General features: G+C 38.0%; 1 protein-coding gene across 3 annotated transcripts in view; it reads right to left on the minus strand.

The window, feature by feature from the left end:
- Nucleotides 1-22057, minus strand: part of LOC149250186 (isocitrate dehydrogenase [NADP]-like) — a 329935-nt gene that overhangs the window by 150788 nt on the left and 157090 nt on the right. For all 3 annotated transcript variants that reach the window (XR_016266814.1, XR_016266813.1, XM_089458932.1), the window contains exon 5: nucleotides 15845-15922. Coding sequence is in view for 1 of the 3 variants with exons in the window: in XM_089458932.1 (XP_089315058.1) it covers nucleotides 15845-15922 (78 nt within the window). In the remaining 2 variants the exon portion in view is untranslated. The remainder of the gene's footprint in view (nucleotides 1-15844; nucleotides 15923-22057) is intronic.

Genomic DNA, 22057 nt, shown 5'->3' on the forward strand with positions numbered 1-22057 from the left:
TCTAGACATAAAATGATCTGACAGTTCATTCTCTCCTCGGTATTACCAACACTTAATCCGTGGCCTAACATCGGATTGGTCCATGATCTCTATTTAAAGAGCATGGAGGGTCATTTGTAGGGCAACCGTTCATGAGAGAAGCTTATGTAAATTTTCTTTCTTTTATTAATAAATTGCCTGAAGTGGCCGTGTTGGCTCAGGCCGCGGACTGTTTCCCTCTTTGAGGGTTTTAACTACGTCAAAAATACTGGTGTATTGATATGTGATCTGTTTGTGAGCAGAGTCCTTTGGTGTTCTGTCTGAGGAACTTACCCGGTAAATTCCTACATGGTATCAGAGCTATTTGAGGGTTGCATCCATTGGTGATCCAAATCTGAAGCCAGTACAACTACATCCAACTGTCGTTTCCTAGATCTACTGTTTCTAACTGCTTTTGGGCCGAGAGGGTTGCTCTATTGTGTTCGGAGCATTTGTTCTAGTGAGGAACCCCTTTCGTTTTATGCGAAAAGGTTTCCGATAGCCCTTGCTATGTCATTTTTAAGGTCTAGAGGTATACAGTGTTCATTTGCAGTTCTAGCTATTTATCTCTCTGTTTATTTCAGTTTATTTAGCTCTCTGTTTTTTATTACCGGATCTATACCTTTCATTTCTGCGTATGCTCTTTGCCCTGCGACTCTGTGCGATCTGGGCAAATCAGAAACAGAAAGGAAGGATTTTTCTCATGCGTATGCTCTTTTCCGCCACGCCTTAGTGTGATCTCGGAAAATCAGAAACATTGAGGAAAATATTTAGTTTCCAGCTAAAGCTAACTTCAAGCCGTAGGGTTGTTTTTTTTTGTATGTCCATGTTGGGTTTGGTGTTTTTTGTTTTGTAGGCAAAAAAGAGCTTTCTCAAGTAAGCACGCACGCCAAAGCTTCAGTGACTAAAAAAAAAACCCTTCTTCTTTTCCAAAAATTACTAACCTTTTAATCTAGCTCACTTGGTCCAAAGCTACTTTATGAGAATAGAGGTCTTGAGTTCAAGTCTTTCTTTTTGTTGAGCTAATTAGATTAAGTTTGGAGGGGGGGAGGGGAGGATTTTTTTCAAATATAACATTATCATTCATTTCCGCACATTCCCACACTTCGTCGGCATCTTCAACAACTTTTCTTCAAAAAACTGTAACTTCTTCATCCAAAAGCCACTTTCAGAGCCGTTTTTTTTAATCAGCCTAATTTTTCGAGATCTTTCCATTAGAACACTTAGTTTCAGCATCTATAGCTTCAGCTTCTGTTAAAATGGAAAGTCCATGCCAAGTTATTCTTGACAGCACCAACTACTTCCAATGGTGGTCCTACATTGTGGATTTAATTAGAAGTAAAGGTCTTACCAGAATAGCTCAGGCCAAGAAACCAAACCGAAAGATGAAGATAAGGCAGCCAAATGGGAAAATAGGCAAGATCAAGCACGTGGATTGATAGGGATGTCTATTTCTCCAGACCTCAGATTCCATATCGCAGAGCTTGATACTCCTAATCAAGCAATGAAACAGATCACTAAAGTTTTTGGAATTAAAAATGAAATTAGAGCCCATCAACTCGAAAATGAGTTGCTTACATTGGACCCCAATAATTTTTCTTCCACTGAAGATTTTTGGTCCAAGTTCAAGACCCTTAGACTTCTCTTGGAAGGTGTTAAGGTTAAGAAAGAAGATGGTAACCTTATCTATTCCATTCTTACTAAGTTGGTAGCAACCTACTCTGTGTTTGTTTCCACCTTCCATTCTACAAGAAAAGCCTTCATTTCTCAAGGACAAGACTACAAGTCCCCTTCCTTTGATGCCTTTTGTGATTCTTTAATAAGAGAACAAGAAAAACTCTTACATCTTGGTCTTCTTAATCTTGGAAATTCTTCTAAGAAAGCCTTAGCTGCCTAGCAGCAACCAAATTCAAAGAATCCTACGAAGCCGTATCCTAAAAAGAATGGTCCTAAACCAAACAAGGGTCCTAAGCCATTTCAGTTTCAAAATAAAAAATCATTTCAACAAAATGATAAGGCAAACAAAAACAAAGGGAAGAAGACTGATAGACATTGCCACTCTTGTAATCGAGATGGCCACTTAGAATCCAAATGCTTTAAGAAGATGGAAGCCTTGGAAGCAGCAATGAAGAAGCATAACATCCATTTGGAGCACTCAACAACTTCAACTTCATCTTCAAAAATAGCACTTTCTGCATGTGGTTGTCAAGCATCTTGGTCTGGATATGCACTAAATGTATCTTCTTGTTCTCATTCTCATGAGTGGCTCGTTGATTCTGGAGCTTCTTATCACATGGCCAAAAACAAAGCCATGTTTTCTTCTTTAAATGATTGTAACACCAAAAAAATATATCTTGGTGATGATAGATCTCTTAGTGTTGTAGGGACTGGAACTGTTCATATAGACAATGGTCAATTCTATGATGTATTATGTGTTCCAACCTTATCCTGCAACCTTCTATCTGTATATCAGATAACTCATTCAGGTGAAGGGAAAATCGCTGAATTTTCACCTCACGATGTTGTAATTAAGGACCTAAGAGATCCTAGACACATTTTAGCTACTGGCATTGCTGATGATTCTACAAAGTTGTATAAGTTTAACAACTTTGGGTCATCAAATCTTCCTTCGGTATTTGTTGCTCATAACGATGAAGTCAGCAAACTTTGGCATGAGCGATTTGGTCACTTAAACTATCGCTCCCTTCAGAATCTATGTAAAGAAAATATGGTGACAGGTCTTCCCATGGTATCTTGCAAAAATGGTGTTTGTTCCGGATGTGTACTCAGAAAACATCTTTGAGATAGTTTTGAAAAACGTGCCTCTTGGCACGCCTCAGCCCCTTTACAGCTTGTGCATAGTGATTTATGTGGTCCACTTCCAGTGGTTTCATTCTCTGGCTACAAGTATTTCTTAACTTTCATTGATGATTTCTCCAGACGCACTTGGGTATACTTCTTAAAACTCAAGAGTGAAGTGTTTAACATGTTCTTGGCCTTTAAGGCCTTTGTTGAAAAACAATCTGGACATCAAATTCTTAAGCTAAGATCTGATAATGGCAGAGAATATGTTGACAACAAATTCATCAACTTTTGCACTGAGAATGGAATTCAAATGCAACATATTGTTCCATATACTCCACAACAAAATGGTGTAGCTGAAAGGAAGAATCGCACCTTATAGGAAATGGCTAATTGTATGCTTCAATCTAAAGGACTTGGTCTTAATTTTTGGGCAGAAGCAATTAACTGTGCAAATTACATAATAAATCGCACTCCTACTAAGGTTTTAAAGAATATCACTCTAGAAGAAGCATGGAGCTCAATTAAACCAGATGTAAGTCACTTTTGTGTTTTTGGAAGTGAAGCATGGGCCCATATCCCAGATGAAAAACATAAAGCTTTAGAACCTAAGAGTGAAAAATGTATTTTTGTTGGATATTCTGAAGATGTCAAAGGATACAGACTTATTCCACTTAAGTCCAAAAATGTTATCATTAGAAAAGATGTAAAGTTTGCTGAAAATATATCGGCCTACGAGCCTAGTTCAGCGGATGTGCCACCTCTCTCTATCCCTTCTACTTATGAAAATATTTCTTCTTCAGATGATGATAGCGAGGATGACAATCCTCCCCCACCTTCTCAGGATCCTCCTTCAGCGCCTCAGCTTCCAAAATGGGTCCGTGCTACTCGAGATGCATCAGGTGCTCTTGTCGGTGATCCTATCGATCAGCGATGTACACGTTCTCAGTTCGATAGAGCCTCTTCTTTACTAGCTCAAGCTTCAGCTAATTATGATCCTGACACCTTTGCAGAAGCTTCAGTGCATCCAGATTGGGACGCAGCTATGAATGAAGAATATCGTTCATTATTGGCAAATGATACATGGGATCTTGTTCCCCTTCCAAAGGGACGAAAACTTGTTAGATGCAAATGGGTTTACAAAACCAAGTATGGACCAGATGGAAAAGTTGATAAACATAAAGCTCGTCTTGTTGCTAAGGGTTTTTCACAAGTTGAAGGCATTGACTATACTGAAACCTTCTCCCATGTTGCCAAAATGAACTCTATCCGCCTTGTTCTTTCCCTTGCTGCCTCTTTCAAATGGGAAGTCCATCAGATGGATGTTAAATATGCCTTCTTGCATGGGGACTTGCATGAAGAAATCTATATGGAACAACCTACTGGATTTATACAAACGGACTCCAGCCTTATATGTCGGCTTAAGAAATCCCTTTATGGTCTCAAGCAAGCCCCTCCAACTTGGTATGCCAAAATGGATAGCTTTCTTTTAGAAACTTGGATTTTCTAGGTGTCATTCTGACAATACTGTCTACACCAAGAAAGTGGGCAAGTCTCTTATCATTCTTGTTCTTTATGTTGATGATCTTATCCTTACTGGTAGTGATCCCAACCTTATAAACCATGTGAAGTCCAGCCTTAAAAAGAAGTTTGAAATGACAGACTTAGGACACTTGCATTATTTTCTTGATCTTCAAGTCTTGCAATCCAAGGAAGGTATTTCCCTTTCCCATTGCAAGTATGCATGTGATCTTCTACGCCATTTTCACATGGAAGACTGTAAGCCAGCCCCTTCTCCCTTTCAGTCTGGAGCCAAACTTTCAGTCACTTGTACTTCCCCTGAAGTTGATGCTACCTTATACCGTCAACTTGTAGGAAAACTTTTGTATCTGACCCATACTCGTCCTGACCTTTCCTTTGTTGTTGGCCTTATTGCTCGGTTTATGCAAAACCCACATGAAAGTCATTGGAAAGTAGCTAAAAGAATACTTCGTTATGTTCGAGACACAGTTCATTTTGGGATTCATTACAGTGCAAAAGCATCTCCTCTACTGGGTGGTTTCACTGATTCTGATTGGGCTGGTGACCCTAATGATCGAAAGTCTACTGCAAGTTATGTGTTCACTCTTGGTTCAGGACCTATTACATGGGCTTGCAAGAAACAAAGTGCCATTTCTCTTTCTTCAGCAAAAGCAGAGTATCGTGGTGTCGTAGAAGCTAGTAAGGAAGCCCTGTGACTTCATCAGATCCTGTGAGAGTTTGGCATTCAGCAACAGCATCCAACTACACTTTGGTGTGATTATCAAAGTGCCATTCAACTATGCAAAGATCCAGTCCAACATCAGCGCAACAAACACATTGAACAGCAGATGCACTTCATCAGAAAGCACATTCACAACCATGTTCTTGAAGTGCAATATTGTTCAACAAATGTTCAAGTTGCAGACATTTTTACAAAGGCTCTCACAGAGGCGAATTTATGGCTGGAGTTCAGGAAGTTGTCACTAAGGGGGGATAGGTTCTAATGCCTCCTTCCTTCTCCTATTGTGTCATATTTGTACATCCTTTAATCCTATCCCAAGTTGTTCTTAAGGGGGGATGTTAGGATATTCCGACACATATGAAATAGTTAAGTATAACTTGGTCTAGTGTAGAGTTAGGTAAAGTGTGTTTCTTTACTATGTACTTTTGTAACTTACAATCCGACGGTCATGATATGTAGGGATCCGACGGTTCATTCTCTCCTCGGTATTACCGACACTTGATCCGTGACTTAACACCCGATTGGTCCATGATCTCTGTTTAAAGAGCATGGAGGGTCATTTGTAGGGTAACCGTTCATGAGAGAAGCTTATGTAAATTTTCATTCTTTTATTAATAAATTGCCTAAAGTGGCCACGTTGGCTCAAGTGGTGCACTGTTTCCGTCTTTGAAGGTTTTGACCACGTCAACGATACTGGTGTATTGATCTGTGATCTGTTTGTGAGCGGTGTCTTTTGGTGTTCTGTCTGGAGAACTTACCCTGTAAATTCCTACATCATCAATGTTATACTGCTTACTTGAATAATCATAAGATGTGCATGCACATCTTTGTAACATACACAGCCAGTGTTACAACACTGTCAAAAGTCATGTTCTCAAGACACCTTCACTGTTGTATATATAGGTTAATCTCAATGTACAGCATCAACGCTTTACTGTTATATTAGAATTGTCACTGTATATCAGGTATACAGTCATGTACCAAGAGAACTATAATGTACAAGGAATCTAGGCGCTACCCAGACCTTTGTCAAATACATTCACTGTTTTGCTTCACTTTGTATCAAATGACTGGAAACAATAATGAATTCAATCCCCAGTCTTCAAGATTCACTCTGAACCAAATCACAACAAAATTTAAAATCAATGATTGGCTTAGCACATTTGATTGTTTAACGAGGTATTATTGTGCCATTTCAGAATACTTAATGAGCCAACCATTCAGATCTCCACTGCTTCAGAATTGTGTCACAATGTGTATGAAATTGTCAAACTTCTCAACTTCAAGGTTCAATATTTAGTTAATGTGATGAATCAATCTCAAGATGATGCTTGAATGTCGGCTTGATATAGAGTTGATGCTGGACAAACAAGCATCTATGATTCTATGTAGTTAGAATACTTAAGAACTACGTCACTGTAGTCAAGATTATCCTTCAATGATTATGTGCTAGATAGATCGCTGACATGAGCATATTAAGGTGTCTTTAGGTTACTGTACTATAGATTGCAGAGATAATACACCTTTAACCAGCCCTAATCTTCCTCAAGGAGGGTCGAATGGTCTATTGGTCAAAACGTTCTTCTACGCAGTGATATAAGTCTAGATTAGGTCTGAAAAACTTGCTTTAGGACTGCTATAAGTTTATCCGCACTTGCCCAGAATTTTACTGAGGTACTACATAGGTTAAGAGTTTGAGACCATAGGATAAAAGGTCGAACCACAGATCTGTGAAATACTCCTTCACTGGTCAAGATATGACATTATGCCACTGCAGGTCCAAGAGATGAATGCCCTAGGTACAGAACAGTGTTAGAGACCAAATTCCAAGTAAAAAACTTTCGCTGTTTTGATAGCATTTTGAATGAGTGCCAGAATAGACTGCCTTTAATTTTTAGTTGCTGAATATATCCTTAGGGCTTCAAAGTAGAAATTAAATGCATGCCCTAAAAGACTGCTACAGGTCCACACATTAGAAGCTCACAAGATAAAACCTGTTGCAAACGTATCTCTTCTTTTATCTGTAATAGAATATGAATCCCAAACCAGAACAAGATACAAAAATAACAATAAAACCCTGAGCCCAATGACCTTTGCTGTCCCGTGAAGCAACTCTTCAAAACAGGCCTTTTGATAGATGACACCTTCCTCCACAGGGCTGAATAGTTGTAGAGCTATCTAAAAAAAAAATTGTTGAAGTGCATACTAGAATAGGAGATTTAGGTTTCTTTTTATAGTTTTAGGAGAGGATTCAATAGGTTCCTAATTTAGAGGGTTTCTAATTTAATTTATAAATTTTGGACAGATACAACGCAAACCCTTTTTTAAGTCTAATGATAGTTTAAATTAGAGACCCAAGGGTGAGTTTGGTAACCTTTTGGAGGGAAGTTCTAATGTTTTAAAAATGGAGTCAAACACCCTATGATGCCCTAAGTCAAAACATTATAATATGCCATCCCTTTGACTTCCTAAGGTTGACCAAATATTAAGGTGCCACGAGATTAGTCTTTTTGAGGTTTTGCACACGCATTGGTGGCTTCATCTTCAAATGAGGATATCTCACAAACCATGAGACCTCTTATGGTGTGCCACATACCACCGACAACATCTTGACGAGGAGAATCCATTAGTGAGAATCTTCGAGAGAAATTCAATGATTTACTATGTCAAAGAACCTTGAACAAGCTCGGGATATATCCTTAGTCCAGGCAAACCAAAACCTAGGACAAGGGTTTTCAACCATCCAATAGTGGAGCTTGCAACTTGATGTAATCCAGACCAATATGAGAAGCGTTCATTAATTGTTTGACATCAATGACTGGTGTTTAGTCAAAGTCAAACCCTAGGGTTGGCATCAACGACAACACCATCCAACATCGATCTCCCCTACCATCGGTTGTGGATTATTCTTCTTCTATGAGATGAGACGAGACGAGATAAGATATCATGTAGCGATGATGAGACATCCGAGATGAGACTTATGATGCAGATGGAAATTCCTCCGTAGCTAAGAGGGAGTGTTGAAATTTGGGCAGCTATGCGACGAATTTCCCATGAGAAACCCTCTTGCACCAAAAGAAAGTCCACCATCCCCAAAGAAGAATTCAAATTGGACTAAGGTAAATATTAATGTGTGGGCACTCCTCGTATTATTATATTGCATGACAAATTTATGTGGGCTAACATCTTCAAGTCATTTGGTAAATATTCCAAGAGAAAATCTAAATTTGTATTTTCCCTCCTGTTGACCACTGGAGTGGCACTTGATGATTACATGAAGATTCCATGCCCAAGGATGATCCAGAGGACACTTGTACCATCAGATATCGTCAGTCAATAGAGTTTTTTAACTCTACTTCTATCTTCTCATCATCTTTCTTGTACCCAGATTCCACACCCTATAGGGAATTGTAATAAGTGATACTAGTAATGATGAGTTTTGAGTCTGTAACAGGCCTATGATGTTGGGACTCGATCAACAAACGAGTACACCTTGTAGTGTTTTTCTTATCTGGTTAATTATCCCTTCTTTTACAGAGGCGGATAATTTTCTGAGTTTTTTCACTCACGTTTTACCCCAAAGCTGAGGTGATGGTTTGAAAGTTGAGCCCCTGACACATCTTAGTATCTAAAGTCGATGTATATTACCATACTAGATCACACAAAAAAATTCATGGAAATTGGTTAGGTCTAGGTAGCCATTTTTTTATTTTTTAGATTTCCCGCAGATCAAAAATTGCAAATAAAATTGTATTTAAATTGTAATAAGTGCAGTCTAGAGAAGTTGTATGGGGTATGAATAATCAAAATTATACTTCTCACCCTCAACTTTCTACTATAACACACTTTGAGGGGTTAATAATGTGTTTTGGACCTTCAAAACTCATTTTTCTTAAGTTTAGTGGGAAATCTTGGGAAATCTGGCAATTAATTAAGCCAGAAATTAAATAAATTGAGAAAAATAAATATCCACACATGCTAAATGTTGTGGAAATGAGGTGGAAAATTATGGGGGAGTTAAAGTGAAGTCCCAAAGTGATGTGAACTCCTAAAATCAAGGAAAAGACATGTGCTCAAATAAAATCGAATTTCTAGCATTAAATGAAAAAGCTGCTTGGAAATTCGAATTTGTGAAGTTAATGCACATTTGGGAGGATTTGGGAGAATATTTGGTGGAGATTTTTGTGGGAAATTGTCCCCACATGGGTTACCACCCATATACACTTGTCATTCCACCATAAAATTCGAATTTGGCACATAAGGGAAGAAGAAAATGATGTCCACTTGCCAGAATTTTATTTTTACACTTGGCATTGGAGCTCCATTCAACAAATTCGAATTTCTCTTTGGGATTGTCACCTCATGCCACTTGTTTAATCACTTTTACATTGGGATTGGCTCCAATGCCATTTGTCATTGTCATTCTTCATTGGGATTTGCTCCCAACTCTCTATATAATAAAGCCATGGGCTCTCACATTGTATAAATTTGTTATTAGCTATTGTGCTTGCGGAAGCGCTGCTGCCTTGTACACTTTCAGAAATATCAATAAAGACTTTGGGGTTTCATTCATGAGGTGTTCCTCCTTTTCGAGTGTGATGAATTGTTGAGCATTGGTATAATTCATTTTACTGATGCTTTGATCTAATTTGCTTCCATATGCTCTTGTAGATTTGTTAATGTAGAGCTATCTTGCATTGACATTTGATTTAGAAGTATGCACTAGATATAGAATGCTCTAGTTGGTTTTAAATAAATCTCTAGAGTTTCTTATCATTGTTTATTGCTAAATCTATATGGAACTAATTTTTGATTGAAGTTTTGTAGAGGGAACATCTTTTTGGGATTACAGAATCAAGCATGAGGGGAAGTCTTTGGAGAGACCAACCCACTCTTGATACATTCTTAAAGGAGCTGTCATTTGTTCTTTGAACCTTTATAGTCTTATCTTACAAAGTGGTTTTGCAAGGATTTCGACACATAACTTGTACACAAGCCGAGAAATTCTAAATTTAAATCTCTTTTAAAAAACATTGTACTTCATTTCTTTCATTTGCTATCTAAGAGTTTGAAGATGGCTAAGCAAAGGCGAGAGTTTACACTCACTCTTTAGCTTAGCCTTTTGTAAATTATAATTGTACATATACATTTTATCTTGCTGATTTTTCCATTAATACTTAACTTATTTTGCAGTCATTGTTTGGATTGTTTGTTAACTCTTGTGTGGCAGATTTTGAAGAGCAACTTCCCACAACATCTAACAAGTGTTTGCAGGACCTTTGGCAAGTGTTGGGGGTTCGATTTCCAAGGATGTCATGAGCCCTTTTGAGGCTTATTTTGGCCAAGTCAAGTTCACTAGAGGGCTGCCCATTTTCCTCTCTAAGCCGTGGGCATTTGGAGGAAACTCACACCTTGTTTCCCTTGCATAAGTTTTGTGAGATCTTGTCACTACTTTCTCAAGAAAAGAGGTCTAGTGTCCAAGTTTCAAGCAATTATTATGAGGACTCTCCTTGAAGTATAGTTGAGAACTTTGAAGGGCCCTCTTCTCATTGTAATATTAATAAAATATTTAACTTGCTTGTGGGAGCTTGGGATTTCTCCCATGGTATCCTATCTCCTCATTTCGAGGGAGGTTTCTCTTAAGTGGATTAACATTTGCATGGTTTAAGCTTTCCTACTTCATTCACTTACATGCATGCTTTAATTGGGAATTAACACAACCTCACTATCACATTTCATTAAGTTAAAGTTCGTTACAATTTCATTTGAGCTTTGCATTTTCTTTCTCATTGTTGCTTGGAGCTACAAGCTTACACTTTACTTTGGGCAATTCATCCTTTACATGCAAGCATTTTATATTCTTAACAAACTTTGATTCGTTTCCATTTACCTTGGTAAATTGTTTCATGAGCACTTGAATACATGCTTCAATTGTACGCTACATTATTATCTTGAATATTGGAGCAATTTATTGTCATTGTCTATTTGAAACAAATTTTACTTTCAAGCAAATTACTTGTATCATTTTAATTCATTGATGAAACACATGCAACACTTGTAAGTTAATTTTATTCCTCCAATTGAAGTTATAATTGCACCTTATGTTGAACATTATTTCATTTTCAAGCATTGCAAATCAATCTCTTTGAAGCATTTGCATGTATCATTATTTTAATTTGGGGAATTAACACAATTTGGATTTCATCTAGGCATTTTAGTGTAGGAAGGCCCCAAGCCTCATTAAAACTTTACCTCCAACATAAGTTGGTTGAAGTAGACATCTTAGGGATCATCTCCTCCTCTATTGACTCCTCACTGTGAGATCCATATCATTGGGCGAGGGTAAGATCTGAGGATTGAAGAATTAAATTGTAATCTTGTTGTAGAGCTAATTAATAAAATTAACCAAGAGCACTTTCTATTACATTTACTTTACTTGTCTCTTGATGGTTTGAGTTTTCACATGCAAAGTCTATTCCAAAAGCAAGCATTGTAATCATTTCAAACAAGTGTTTTGATGTCTTGGTTTGGCACTTCCCTTTTTTTACATTTCCAAGTTAATTACTAATTTTTGGGTTTTGGCAAGATATGTTTCACATGTTTTGATTTATAAAGTTGATTATCTCAAAACCATTTTGTATCTTACATATCTTGTGCTAACAATTCTTATTTACATTTCAGGGTGACTTTGTTTTCTCTTTTGAGAGCATTGCATTTTACTTTGAGCAAATTCCTTATAAGGCACTGGTTTTATGGTTTTTAATCATATTAATGATTGGCATTATTATTTCAAGTTGCTCACTTCATATTTGCCCATAAATACTTAAAAGTAATCCATTTTCACTATAACACTCTCCTAGAAACTCACATATTTTAACTTAACTTTTCATTAGGGACCACCCCCCTTAGCTAACCTAGGGGATAGCTCAAACAGAGAGAGTCGGGATTAGTGTGACAGCACCTTCTCTAAGTTCCCTGCCACCAACCACACCTTGTGGGGTTGAAGGCTTTTCTCACTGACTTGTAGGTAGGTGTAGGCAGCGAGCTCAACACCTCCAATATTGGCAAGTTGGCCTCATAATAAGTTCATGTCGGCCTACCCAATAGTCATGACCCTTCGCATGATCCAACAACTATATATACCCATACATCCTCCTCCAAAAGACACGATTTCTATGAAAGACATGTGAGTTTTCTGAGGCTACAAGATGCGAGTTTTCTGAGGCTGCTAGATGCAAGTTTTTCTGAGTTTGTTATGGCTACAAGAGATACGAGTTTCATGAGCTCTTGAGGTTGCAAGAGATGCGAAATTTCAAAGAGGGATGCGAAATTCTCAAGCATATATTACTGTGCTAATGGAGCCCGAGATCTGAGGTTAGTATTGTGAAAAGAAGTTGTATTTCTAAGGTTGAGATTTTTGGTAAAAGGGATGAGCCTCAGGCCTATATTCTTTGTGGATAAAGGCCAAGCTAGAGGCATATCTCTCTAGTGTATGCGGATGTATGCGGCCCATTCCTCTATAACCTTATTTGCAGTGACCTTATTTGTTATTGGAAATGACCTTGTTGTTTTGGCAGTAACCTTGTTGGATTGGCAGTGACCTTATTTGTTATTGGCGGTGACCTTGTTGTTATGGAAATAACAATGTTGGATTAATAGTGACCTAATTTGTTATTGGCAGTGACCTTGTTGTTATGGTAGTAACCTTGTTTGAGGTGGCAGTGACTTGTATAACAGTGACTGTGTGTAATATTCCTACAAGGAAATAACAATGATAAACAAAGCAAAATTCCACATGCAACACATAAGAATTAACATGCAATTAGACACCCACAAATTCAGCCAAAAATTGCACCAAACTGAGCCATTTTATTATATAAGAGGAAGGTACAAATTTGTATGGAATGTGTGCACTTGAGCTTGCTAAAGCAAGATTGGAAAACCCGAGGTGAGAAATTGTGTTGCCCGGATGCTAGGAAGCACTTCCTCTTCAAACTTGTGTTGGCCCTAGAAATTTGCAACTGTTGGCTAGAAAGACACCGTTTTTGGCCCCTCTAGAGTGCTCAGAAATCCCTGAGAAATTAGCCTTGGCCTCTCCTCAACAAACCCACAAAGACTCAGAAAGGATTGGGTCTAGTTCCAACATCTGAAATTACCCCCAATTATAGCATGCTCCTCAACCAACTGGGTAATTCGAACCACTAGGAAATATTGTTGCCCAAGACCTCCAAAATGTTGAGTAATCTCACCCAATATTCTCCTTATGTCCCCAAGCAAACTCAGCCCCAAAATCCCGGATCAAGCCCCCACAACAAGTGGCCTCCACAAATGATTGCGCAGGCCCCAGTCTAGTCACTTTTGCACAAGCCCAGGAGAAGTAAATTCGGCCTGTAGTATAGCCCCTCCAACCTCCGGTCAATTCTCTGAAAAAATGCTTGTAAACCCTGAGGAAATATGCTCCTAAATTCCCGGAAATAGTTCTGCTTTGTAGCTCACTCCCCTCAAGAGTGCATGGTCCCTTCCTGCGCCCAGCCTACTCCATAATAACACAAATTCACCTATAGAAAGCTCTCTAGAACAGCTCCACAATGTAGCAATGGCTCCCCTAGGGTGGCACTCGAAGTCCACTGAAAAAAGAGTTGAAATTTCTTCTCAGAAATCTCTCGTGTGTTGAACAGCACTTGTAGACTTGACTCAACAGCTCAAGCGTACTAGGTGAGTTTGTTTGTCAAAGATTCAAAATCCCCCAAATGAAGTCTTCTTCTCCTATTTATCCTTGAGCTCCCCTTCACCAAGTGGGCCCCATACATCGACCCCTTTTCCCTCTCTCTTCTCACAAGTACGCCTTTCTCCAAAGGGTGCGTATTCCTCTTGGGTGGCCCCCACTTCCCACTAGAAAATCGATTGTCCTTCCTTTCTCCTATGTTGGAGCCACATCAAATCAAAATTGCTAAGTGGGGTCATCCTAACCCATTCTTCCTAAGTTTATGATGACAAAATTGCAAAATTGACAAAATTGATAATTACTTAACAGAATTGCTAAGTACGGACATCACAACGTGTTCTTCAACAGTGACCTAATAATATATGACAGTGCTATATGACTGTGTTGGGCTAATGACAATGTGGATGGTTGAGATGCTACTGGATTGTATGACAGCAATGGCAGCATTCTACTATCAGTGATATGACAGTGTTTGATAATGATACTTGTCCAGATGTAAGAGAGAGTATGCCTATGATTCTTGTCCTTATTCATGGCAGTGATGTGACAGTTGTGACAGTGATGATAGAACCTCTATGACGGCAACAGTGAAGTATGACAGTGATGTGACAGTTGTGACAGTGATGATAGAACCTCTATGAGGGCAACAGTGAAGTATGACAGTGATGTGACAGTTGTGACAGTGATGATAGAACCTCTATGACAGCAACAGTGAAGTATGACAGTGACAGTGATGTATATCGTGTTCGTATGACAGTGATATATGTAAAGGCAGCCCTATCAGAGGTCTAGTGGAGGATCCTGTATGATTCGAGGTTGGCCCTAGATGGCCTATTGTGATTACTATTGAAAGACTTATGTCTCATTGTATTTTTTATCTCAGCTGAACATTTGATGAATATCTAAGAAGAAGAATCTGGTTGGTTTTCCCCCTTGTGGGGTTTCCCCTTGGTCTCTGACCTAAATCCTGGTGTCTCTCTTGTGCATTCTTTTCTTCTATTGTTCTTTATTGTTCTGCCGCATTATTGATGTTATTGTTCTCTCTACATAATTGCAAATGATGATATGATGTAATGGGGTGAATATAATGTGTAAATGATGAAAAATTTTGAAAATGCAATTATCTACAGCAGAGAACAAACAAGCCCTAAAAATTAACACTGCACACCTAGACACTTGGGCCTGTGCAGAAGACCTGCCTAAGCTATAGACATCAATATTTCATAGCATAACCTATCAAATATATTTGTAAGAATGGGTTTTATTGTATTCTATCTATCTCAAACACTGAATTTCATATTGAATTCTTAATATTTTCTGTGTACATGCTTTAATGTTATAAAATTTCTTTACACTCGTGCACATTGTAAAAATAAATGCTAGCTTAGTAATTACAATAGGAAACCATCAAGATTAACTAATGCCCACCATGGCAATTGGAGGATAGAGAGGTTAGTGCTAAATTGAATGGAGATATGGTTAGAAGTTTTGTAATAGAACTCATAAGCATTTGATACAGTTGTTTCTGTCCTATGGAACCATGGCACTATTAGTTCAAGCTATTGCTTCCAGATGTTTAAGAAATGATGTTAATTGTAAGACCATGGTAGGAAAGTCAATTCCTGTTCTTGTAGATAGTTCCATGATTGTGGTGTCTCCACCCTCAATTATCATTTGCTATAAATGACTCCCACTCTCTGCACCTCACATTGAGTTGACTTACTATACATTGAACATCTCTCTCTCTCTCTCTCTCTCTCTCACACACACACACAACATTTACATGTATTGCTGCTTACTTTTTTCTGCAAAGGAATAACCTCCTAAAGGTTTAAGTTTTAACCCATCTCATAGACCATTAAACCTTCTGAACATTTAATAAAATCTATTTTATCCTCTCCTATCTCTCTCTACCTGCATTTGTGTGAAGACATGTATGTATGCATGAATGACACAGAAGAGGGGCTGGTATACATGTCTTTACATTTCTCTATCCCTTTCTTTCAAATGGGACATGGAAAGATAAGAGTCATTACCATTCAATATGTTCCTGATTGTGCCATTGGGGCTCTTCCACATTGACTTCAATCCAAACTCCTTGAGTCTTCCTTCATCTGGATAATAACAAATGTACATCATTTATCTATCACATGCCAATATGAATAGAAGCCTCAACAGGGTAACAAACATAAATTAACTGAGAAACACACAATTCAATATCATGAGCTTGATTCAATGAGGAATCCCATAATACTCCAAAACTCATTAGAAATTGACAATACAAAGAAAACAAATTTCAGTCATTGTCTTTGCTCAAGTAATAATGGATTACATTTCATTAGGGTCTATTTTTACTAACACACACCCTACTCAAACTCAAACAACTGCAAAACATAGAGTCTGAAAGAGCAGCTATGTGATTGACTCTTCCAGAGCTGAGTAGAATTACAGTAACAGCTGCTGAGGAAGCCTCACCCGTGAAAAGTAAATATAAGTACACTGATGATTGTTGCTATCAAAATTCATGGGAAGCTGTAGCTTCAGATTTTTCCAGTTTCTGAATTAGTAAAGCTATGATATAAAAACATCATTTATATGCAGTTATTTTCAATTATACTGAAACAGTCATGATATAAAAACATTTATATGCAGTTATTTTCAATTATACTGAAACAGTCATGATATAAAAACATCATTTATATGCAGTTATTTTCAATTATACTGAAACAGTCATGATCACAACGTACTATTATCCATAGGAGCAAGAAAACCTAAGAGTCTGTAAGAGCAGCTGTGATTTACTCTTCCAGACATTAGCAGAACTACAGTAGCACCTGCTGACAAAGCCTCACCCGTGAAAAGGAAATATAAGTACACTGATGATCAGTGCTATCAAAATGCTCAAAGTTTGATATATGATGATATGATGAGATGGAAGACCCAAGTGGATTGAACAGCAAATGACGCGTCAATTTAACAGTAATCGAACAGCAAGAGGTCAATTGAACAGCAAATGACACAGTAGATCCAGTAGAGCAACAGCAATAACAGAGGAGTAAAGAAGAAAACTATCGGAAGAGCAGAAGAGTGAAGAGAACTCACAAGAGCAACAGCTATCAGAAGAGCAGGGGTAGGAAAGTACGGACTTCCTTGATCGTGGCTGAAGTCCCGCACTCAATCTTAGCAGTCAATCTCATAGTCAACCCTTAGATCACGGTCAACTACGGGGGTTAAGGACGTCGTTGATCCATGTGCCAGTCGAAGTCCCGCAAATCGTCAATTGTGATGAACTATGGACCCGATCATTTTATGGTAACAACTCTATAGAAATATCGCATCCGTCGCATATCGCAAGTCTTGAAGAGATGTAACGATGGAAAACCGCTGATTGCGATAAGGTTGTGGACCCGACGGGTTTATTAACAACTGCTTAAGATCGTATTGCATCCGCTCCGTCGGTAGTAGTGGAATCACTATGTTATGTGCAAACCTCCAAAAGTTGTGATTGCGGGATTAAAGGAATGACATGGCACGTGGGATCTCCAATATGGGTATAACCTCTCTTGTGATGCGATTTCCGTGAATAATTAAGTCTGTGGATGAAAGGGCCTCTCTGATATAATTTTAATATGCGACATCATAAGTCGGCCTCTCTTCCAAATGAACGTGTCTTTTGAGTATTGGTGAACTCGAAGAGATAGAGGAAGCTGAAGATCGAGAAGTCGAAAGGTCCAGCGAAAAAGGAAGCCAAAAGTCAGGCGTATCAAGCATCTATAACAGAGAACAAGGAAAGTTCACTATGGTTGTATTGGAAGAAATAAAGGAAGCCGAAGGTCTAGCAGACGCGGAAGAAATAGAGGAAGCCGAGGGTCTGGCAGATGCAGAAGGTGCAGTAGAAGCTGAAGGTCTGGCAAACGCAAAAGGTGCAGTAGAAGCCAAAGGCCGAGCGAAGAAGGAAGCCGAAGGTCCAGGAGGACAGAAGTAAGTCATAGGTCCAGCAAGGTTAGGAGCAGAGAATAACTACCAAAGATATCTAGACAAAATACAGTAGAAGGATTGGTGTCCTTGGAGTTGGTGCTCCTAAATCCAAGGTTGGTGCCTTGCAAAGACAGGGTTGGTGCCCTGGAGGTTGGAGCCTCACAAAAAGTCCAAGTTGGTGCTTGGCAACTGGTTGAAGCCCTATATACATCGTACTTGATTTATTGTAAGGATTATATTAATAAAAGCATTTATTCCTATTGTTCATTTTGTGTTCTAAATATAAATGATTTAACTGATAAAAATAACAATTGAAAAGGAATATTGATTCACCACCCCCCCAGTATTTCCAACAATTGGTATCAAAGCCAATACCTTCACTCAAAAGCCTAACAGCTTGAAGGTTGATCATTAGAACACAAATGGCAAAGCCAAGGAAGCAAGTCTCCAATTCTCCTAAAGACGTTTCTCCCTCTACCACTAAAATAGAAGACAATCAATTTGTGGAGGCTCCATGGTTCAATGGAAACTTTGATATATGGGAAACAAGAATGAGGAATTTCTTAAAGACTCAAGGCATTGAAATCTGGAAATCAGTGATAGTTGATAGCATGATGGATGGAGAATCCAAGGAGTACAATGCAAAAGCAATGAAGGCAATTTTGAATGGGCTACCTGATTCTATAAAGAACAATCTAGGAAAATGTTCGTCAGCGAAGGGTATATGGGACAAACTTCATGACCTTCACTCAAAAGGAGCATTGACCATGACCACTAGTCAAGAAGATGATGGAAACCAAGAACAAAATCCAGAACCCATCATAGAAGCTGAAAATGAGATTGATGACATCAAGGCTAAAGAAGACCTAGAAAATGAAGAGAATGAAAAAGACTTTGTAGAAGATTTCCTCACTAAACTTATGGCTGCCATGGAAGAGATTATCAATTTGAAAAAGGAAAAACGAGGAACTTAATAAGAAAGCACTAACTGGTGACCAAGACCAAACAAGGAAGAAAGTTGACCTTGTCAAGCTTCAAGTACAAGAAAGGGATGAAGAGCTTGCCAAGCTTAAGAAGGAATTTCATCAAAGCAAAAGAAAGCATCATGAAGAAGTCATATCCATGACAAATCAATTGGATAAAGCAAAGAAACGGGAAGATACCTTGTCAAGTCAACTTGAACAAAGGCACAAGAGCTTGAACAAACTTGAAGAAGAGATTGGTTAGTACAAGGTACAGGTCTCCTCTCTCAAATCTCAACTACAAGAAACAAGAAAGTTAGCACAAGGAGCTGAGAAGACAATGGAAGCATTGGCAATCATAGAAGGACAAGTTGATGAAGCAGAAAAGGAGAGAAACACCATGATATGTCAACTAAAATCAAAGGATGGAGAAATCTTCAAATTAAAATCTAACATCAACATTCTCAAGGCCGAAACATGTAAAGCTACAAGGATCAAGGAAGAAATGGAGAGTAGTTTAGCAAAGGAAAATGAAGAAATCTTCAAAATGAAGTCAAATATCATCTCCCTTAAATTAGAAGCAAATGAAGCAATACGTATTAAGGAAGAGATTGAGAAACAACTTGCTAAGAAGAATAATGGTTGTGAAAAATTGAAAGAAGAGATTGTCTCCCTCAGGAAAAAGGTTGAAGGGATGGACAAAACCTTGAAGAGCTCTCAAGCCTTGGATGACATGCTCAGCCATCAAAGATGTCCATTTGATAAATCAGGTCTCGGGTATGTAGGTGAATCCTCAAGCAAGAATGATAATGCTTCAAACAACAAGGATATGAGGAAGTCAGAAAGAAATGTTGATGCTCCCAGTTTTAGCAAAGGTAAAGATAAGAGTCAAGGCGTTAATGAAGGAAGTCATGTTCCAAGAAGAAATGCAAATGTTGTCAAGGATGCGAGAAGCAATAATTATCATCAAGGGATCTCAAGGCAGAAAGGCTTCAGAAGTACATCAAGGAAATCTCCATCTCCCAAGTACCAAAGTTTATTTCTTGGTTATTGTTATTCTTGTACAAACTTTGGACACATGGCAAAAGATTGTAGGGCTTATAATGATCCCCGTCAATCTCTGAGAAGCAATTTCGCAAGAAGAAGTCATGAATTCTTATTCATGAACAACATAGAATGCTTCAAGTGTCATAACATTGGTCATATGGCATGTAATTGTAACTTGATTTGGGCACCTTCTCAAGCTAGAACCATGCCAAAAAAGAAAGTTACACAAGTATGGAGAAGAAAGCAAATACAATCTAAAAATCTCCTGAACCCTCCAGCCAACAACACATGTTGTTGACTTGATGAAGATATTCTTGATATTTCGAGTGTTTGATGATGGGATTCTGCCAAAAAGAGACCATGCATACAGTTAGGGGGAGCTTGTGATTCTTGATCATTATTGCAGAAGCTATTCATGAAAGGGTCCTTATGAAATCCTTGTTGAGCTATATTAATAATCATCCTTTGATAAAGATCATTTCTCAAGAGCACTACATTGAAGAACATGATCTTGTAACAATTGTTTGAACTGTTGTTGAAGATGTTTTCCACTTGATCACTAAGCGGAAATTGGAGCAGCAGAGAAGGCCATCCAATGCTAGATAAATAGGGCAAATAACTATGTTTTTGGTATTACGGAAGTTGAATGTCTCGACTTAGGGATATAATGGGAGAATAGGTAAATCAAGGACAGTAATAGAGGCAACCTTCAAACAAACAAACACATTTGGGAATGGAGCTTGAAGCAAGAGCAGTTGGAAGAATCTAGCATAATTGAAGCATTGCAAAAAGTTGTCAACCAGTCACAGATTGGATATCAAAATCTGCCAGTGGAGATAACTTGCAAGTTTTGGTCTAACAACAATCATGATTCCTGAATTGAAGATGTTGGACACTGTAAATCGTGATTTCCAACAGTGATCTCTGCATCTTTTGAATCTTGTTGAAACAAGATAAGATCTAATTGACCTACGGACCTGTTGTACTAAAATTATCCGAATATCAAAATGCAATTATGAAATGCGGTGACCTAAGCATAAAGGTGAAGTGTGATGTTTTGAGCATAAAAGTTTGTGGACCTGTGTGTACAGTGCAAATTCCTCACAATAACCATATCGGCATAAGTCTCATGACTACAGTAACAGGGTTATTCTAGTGCAAAGAATTTCCAGTGACAAGGCTACTCCAAGACATGACATTGTTTTGAATATTTATATATACATATACCCTTGGTTCAGTACCTGCCAAAAGAAAATCCGACCTGAGCAAATTCTCTATAAAACGTTGGCTTCATCATCATTGTTGCAACCAATGTTGCACGAAGCGGGAGCGAAGCGGAAGCGCGGAGCGCGGAAGCGTCATTTTCCAAAAATCTAGGAAGCGAAGCGTCCGCGGAAGCGTCTGCTATATATATATATATATATTTTTGCATTTATACTCAAAACAAACATCCCAAATACCAAATTAATTGTAGAAGACATGAAAACATGCATATTTTTGCATAAATCAAGATAGATATGGCATCCATGATTCCATTGTAGTTACTAGTATGTACAACAATCATCTATATTCTAGCTATTACAAACATACATCAAATTTTTAAGCATATTATAAAACATAAAACATTTAAGCATATTATAAAACATAAAACATAGAGCATATTATGATTTATCTAGCAAGTGAGCAACTGTCAACATTTGTCATGTCCAAAATTCAAATAATAATGTTTACTATCAGTAGTCTTAAAAATAATTTAATCCATAATAAGAATTGTTTTTGGGAAGACTTCCTATTTAATTTAATTTGAAGTAAAATACTACGGTTTTATTGTTAATCTATAATTAAGATTTAGATCATTTACATATTAATCTCAACATAGTTATATGACATTACATTTAAAATTTGATTTAAAGTTTTGGCCCCCAACGGCACCAGAGATTGCGTGTTTATTTAGTTTTTTCACAGCGTTTGTTTTTTTCATTCGAATGAAATTTGAGTTACCGTTTTGGTCCCACACGGCTCCATAGATGACTTGGCTATAGCAATGAAACTTGATTTACCATTTTGGTCTCAAACAGCTCGCTAGGCTAGATGACGTAGCTATCACAGCTTTTTCAGAGATTTTGTTTTTATGAAAGTTTTTTCACAGCTTTTGTTTTGTTTTTTTTCAATTGAAATAAACTAAATAACTCGACTGCTCTGCATTATTTACCCCACTCTCTATGCTTCATTATGCTGTGGACGCTCTTTTTCTTTGTTGCT

Source organism: Pinus tabuliformis, chromosome 7 (assembly GCF_031772625.1).
Source record: "Pinus tabuliformis cultivar Carrire ecotype Pingquan chromosome 7, CPIR1, whole genome shotgun sequence".
Classification (NCBI taxonomy): domain Eukaryota; kingdom Viridiplantae; phylum Streptophyta; class Pinopsida; order Pinales; family Pinaceae; genus Pinus; species Pinus tabuliformis.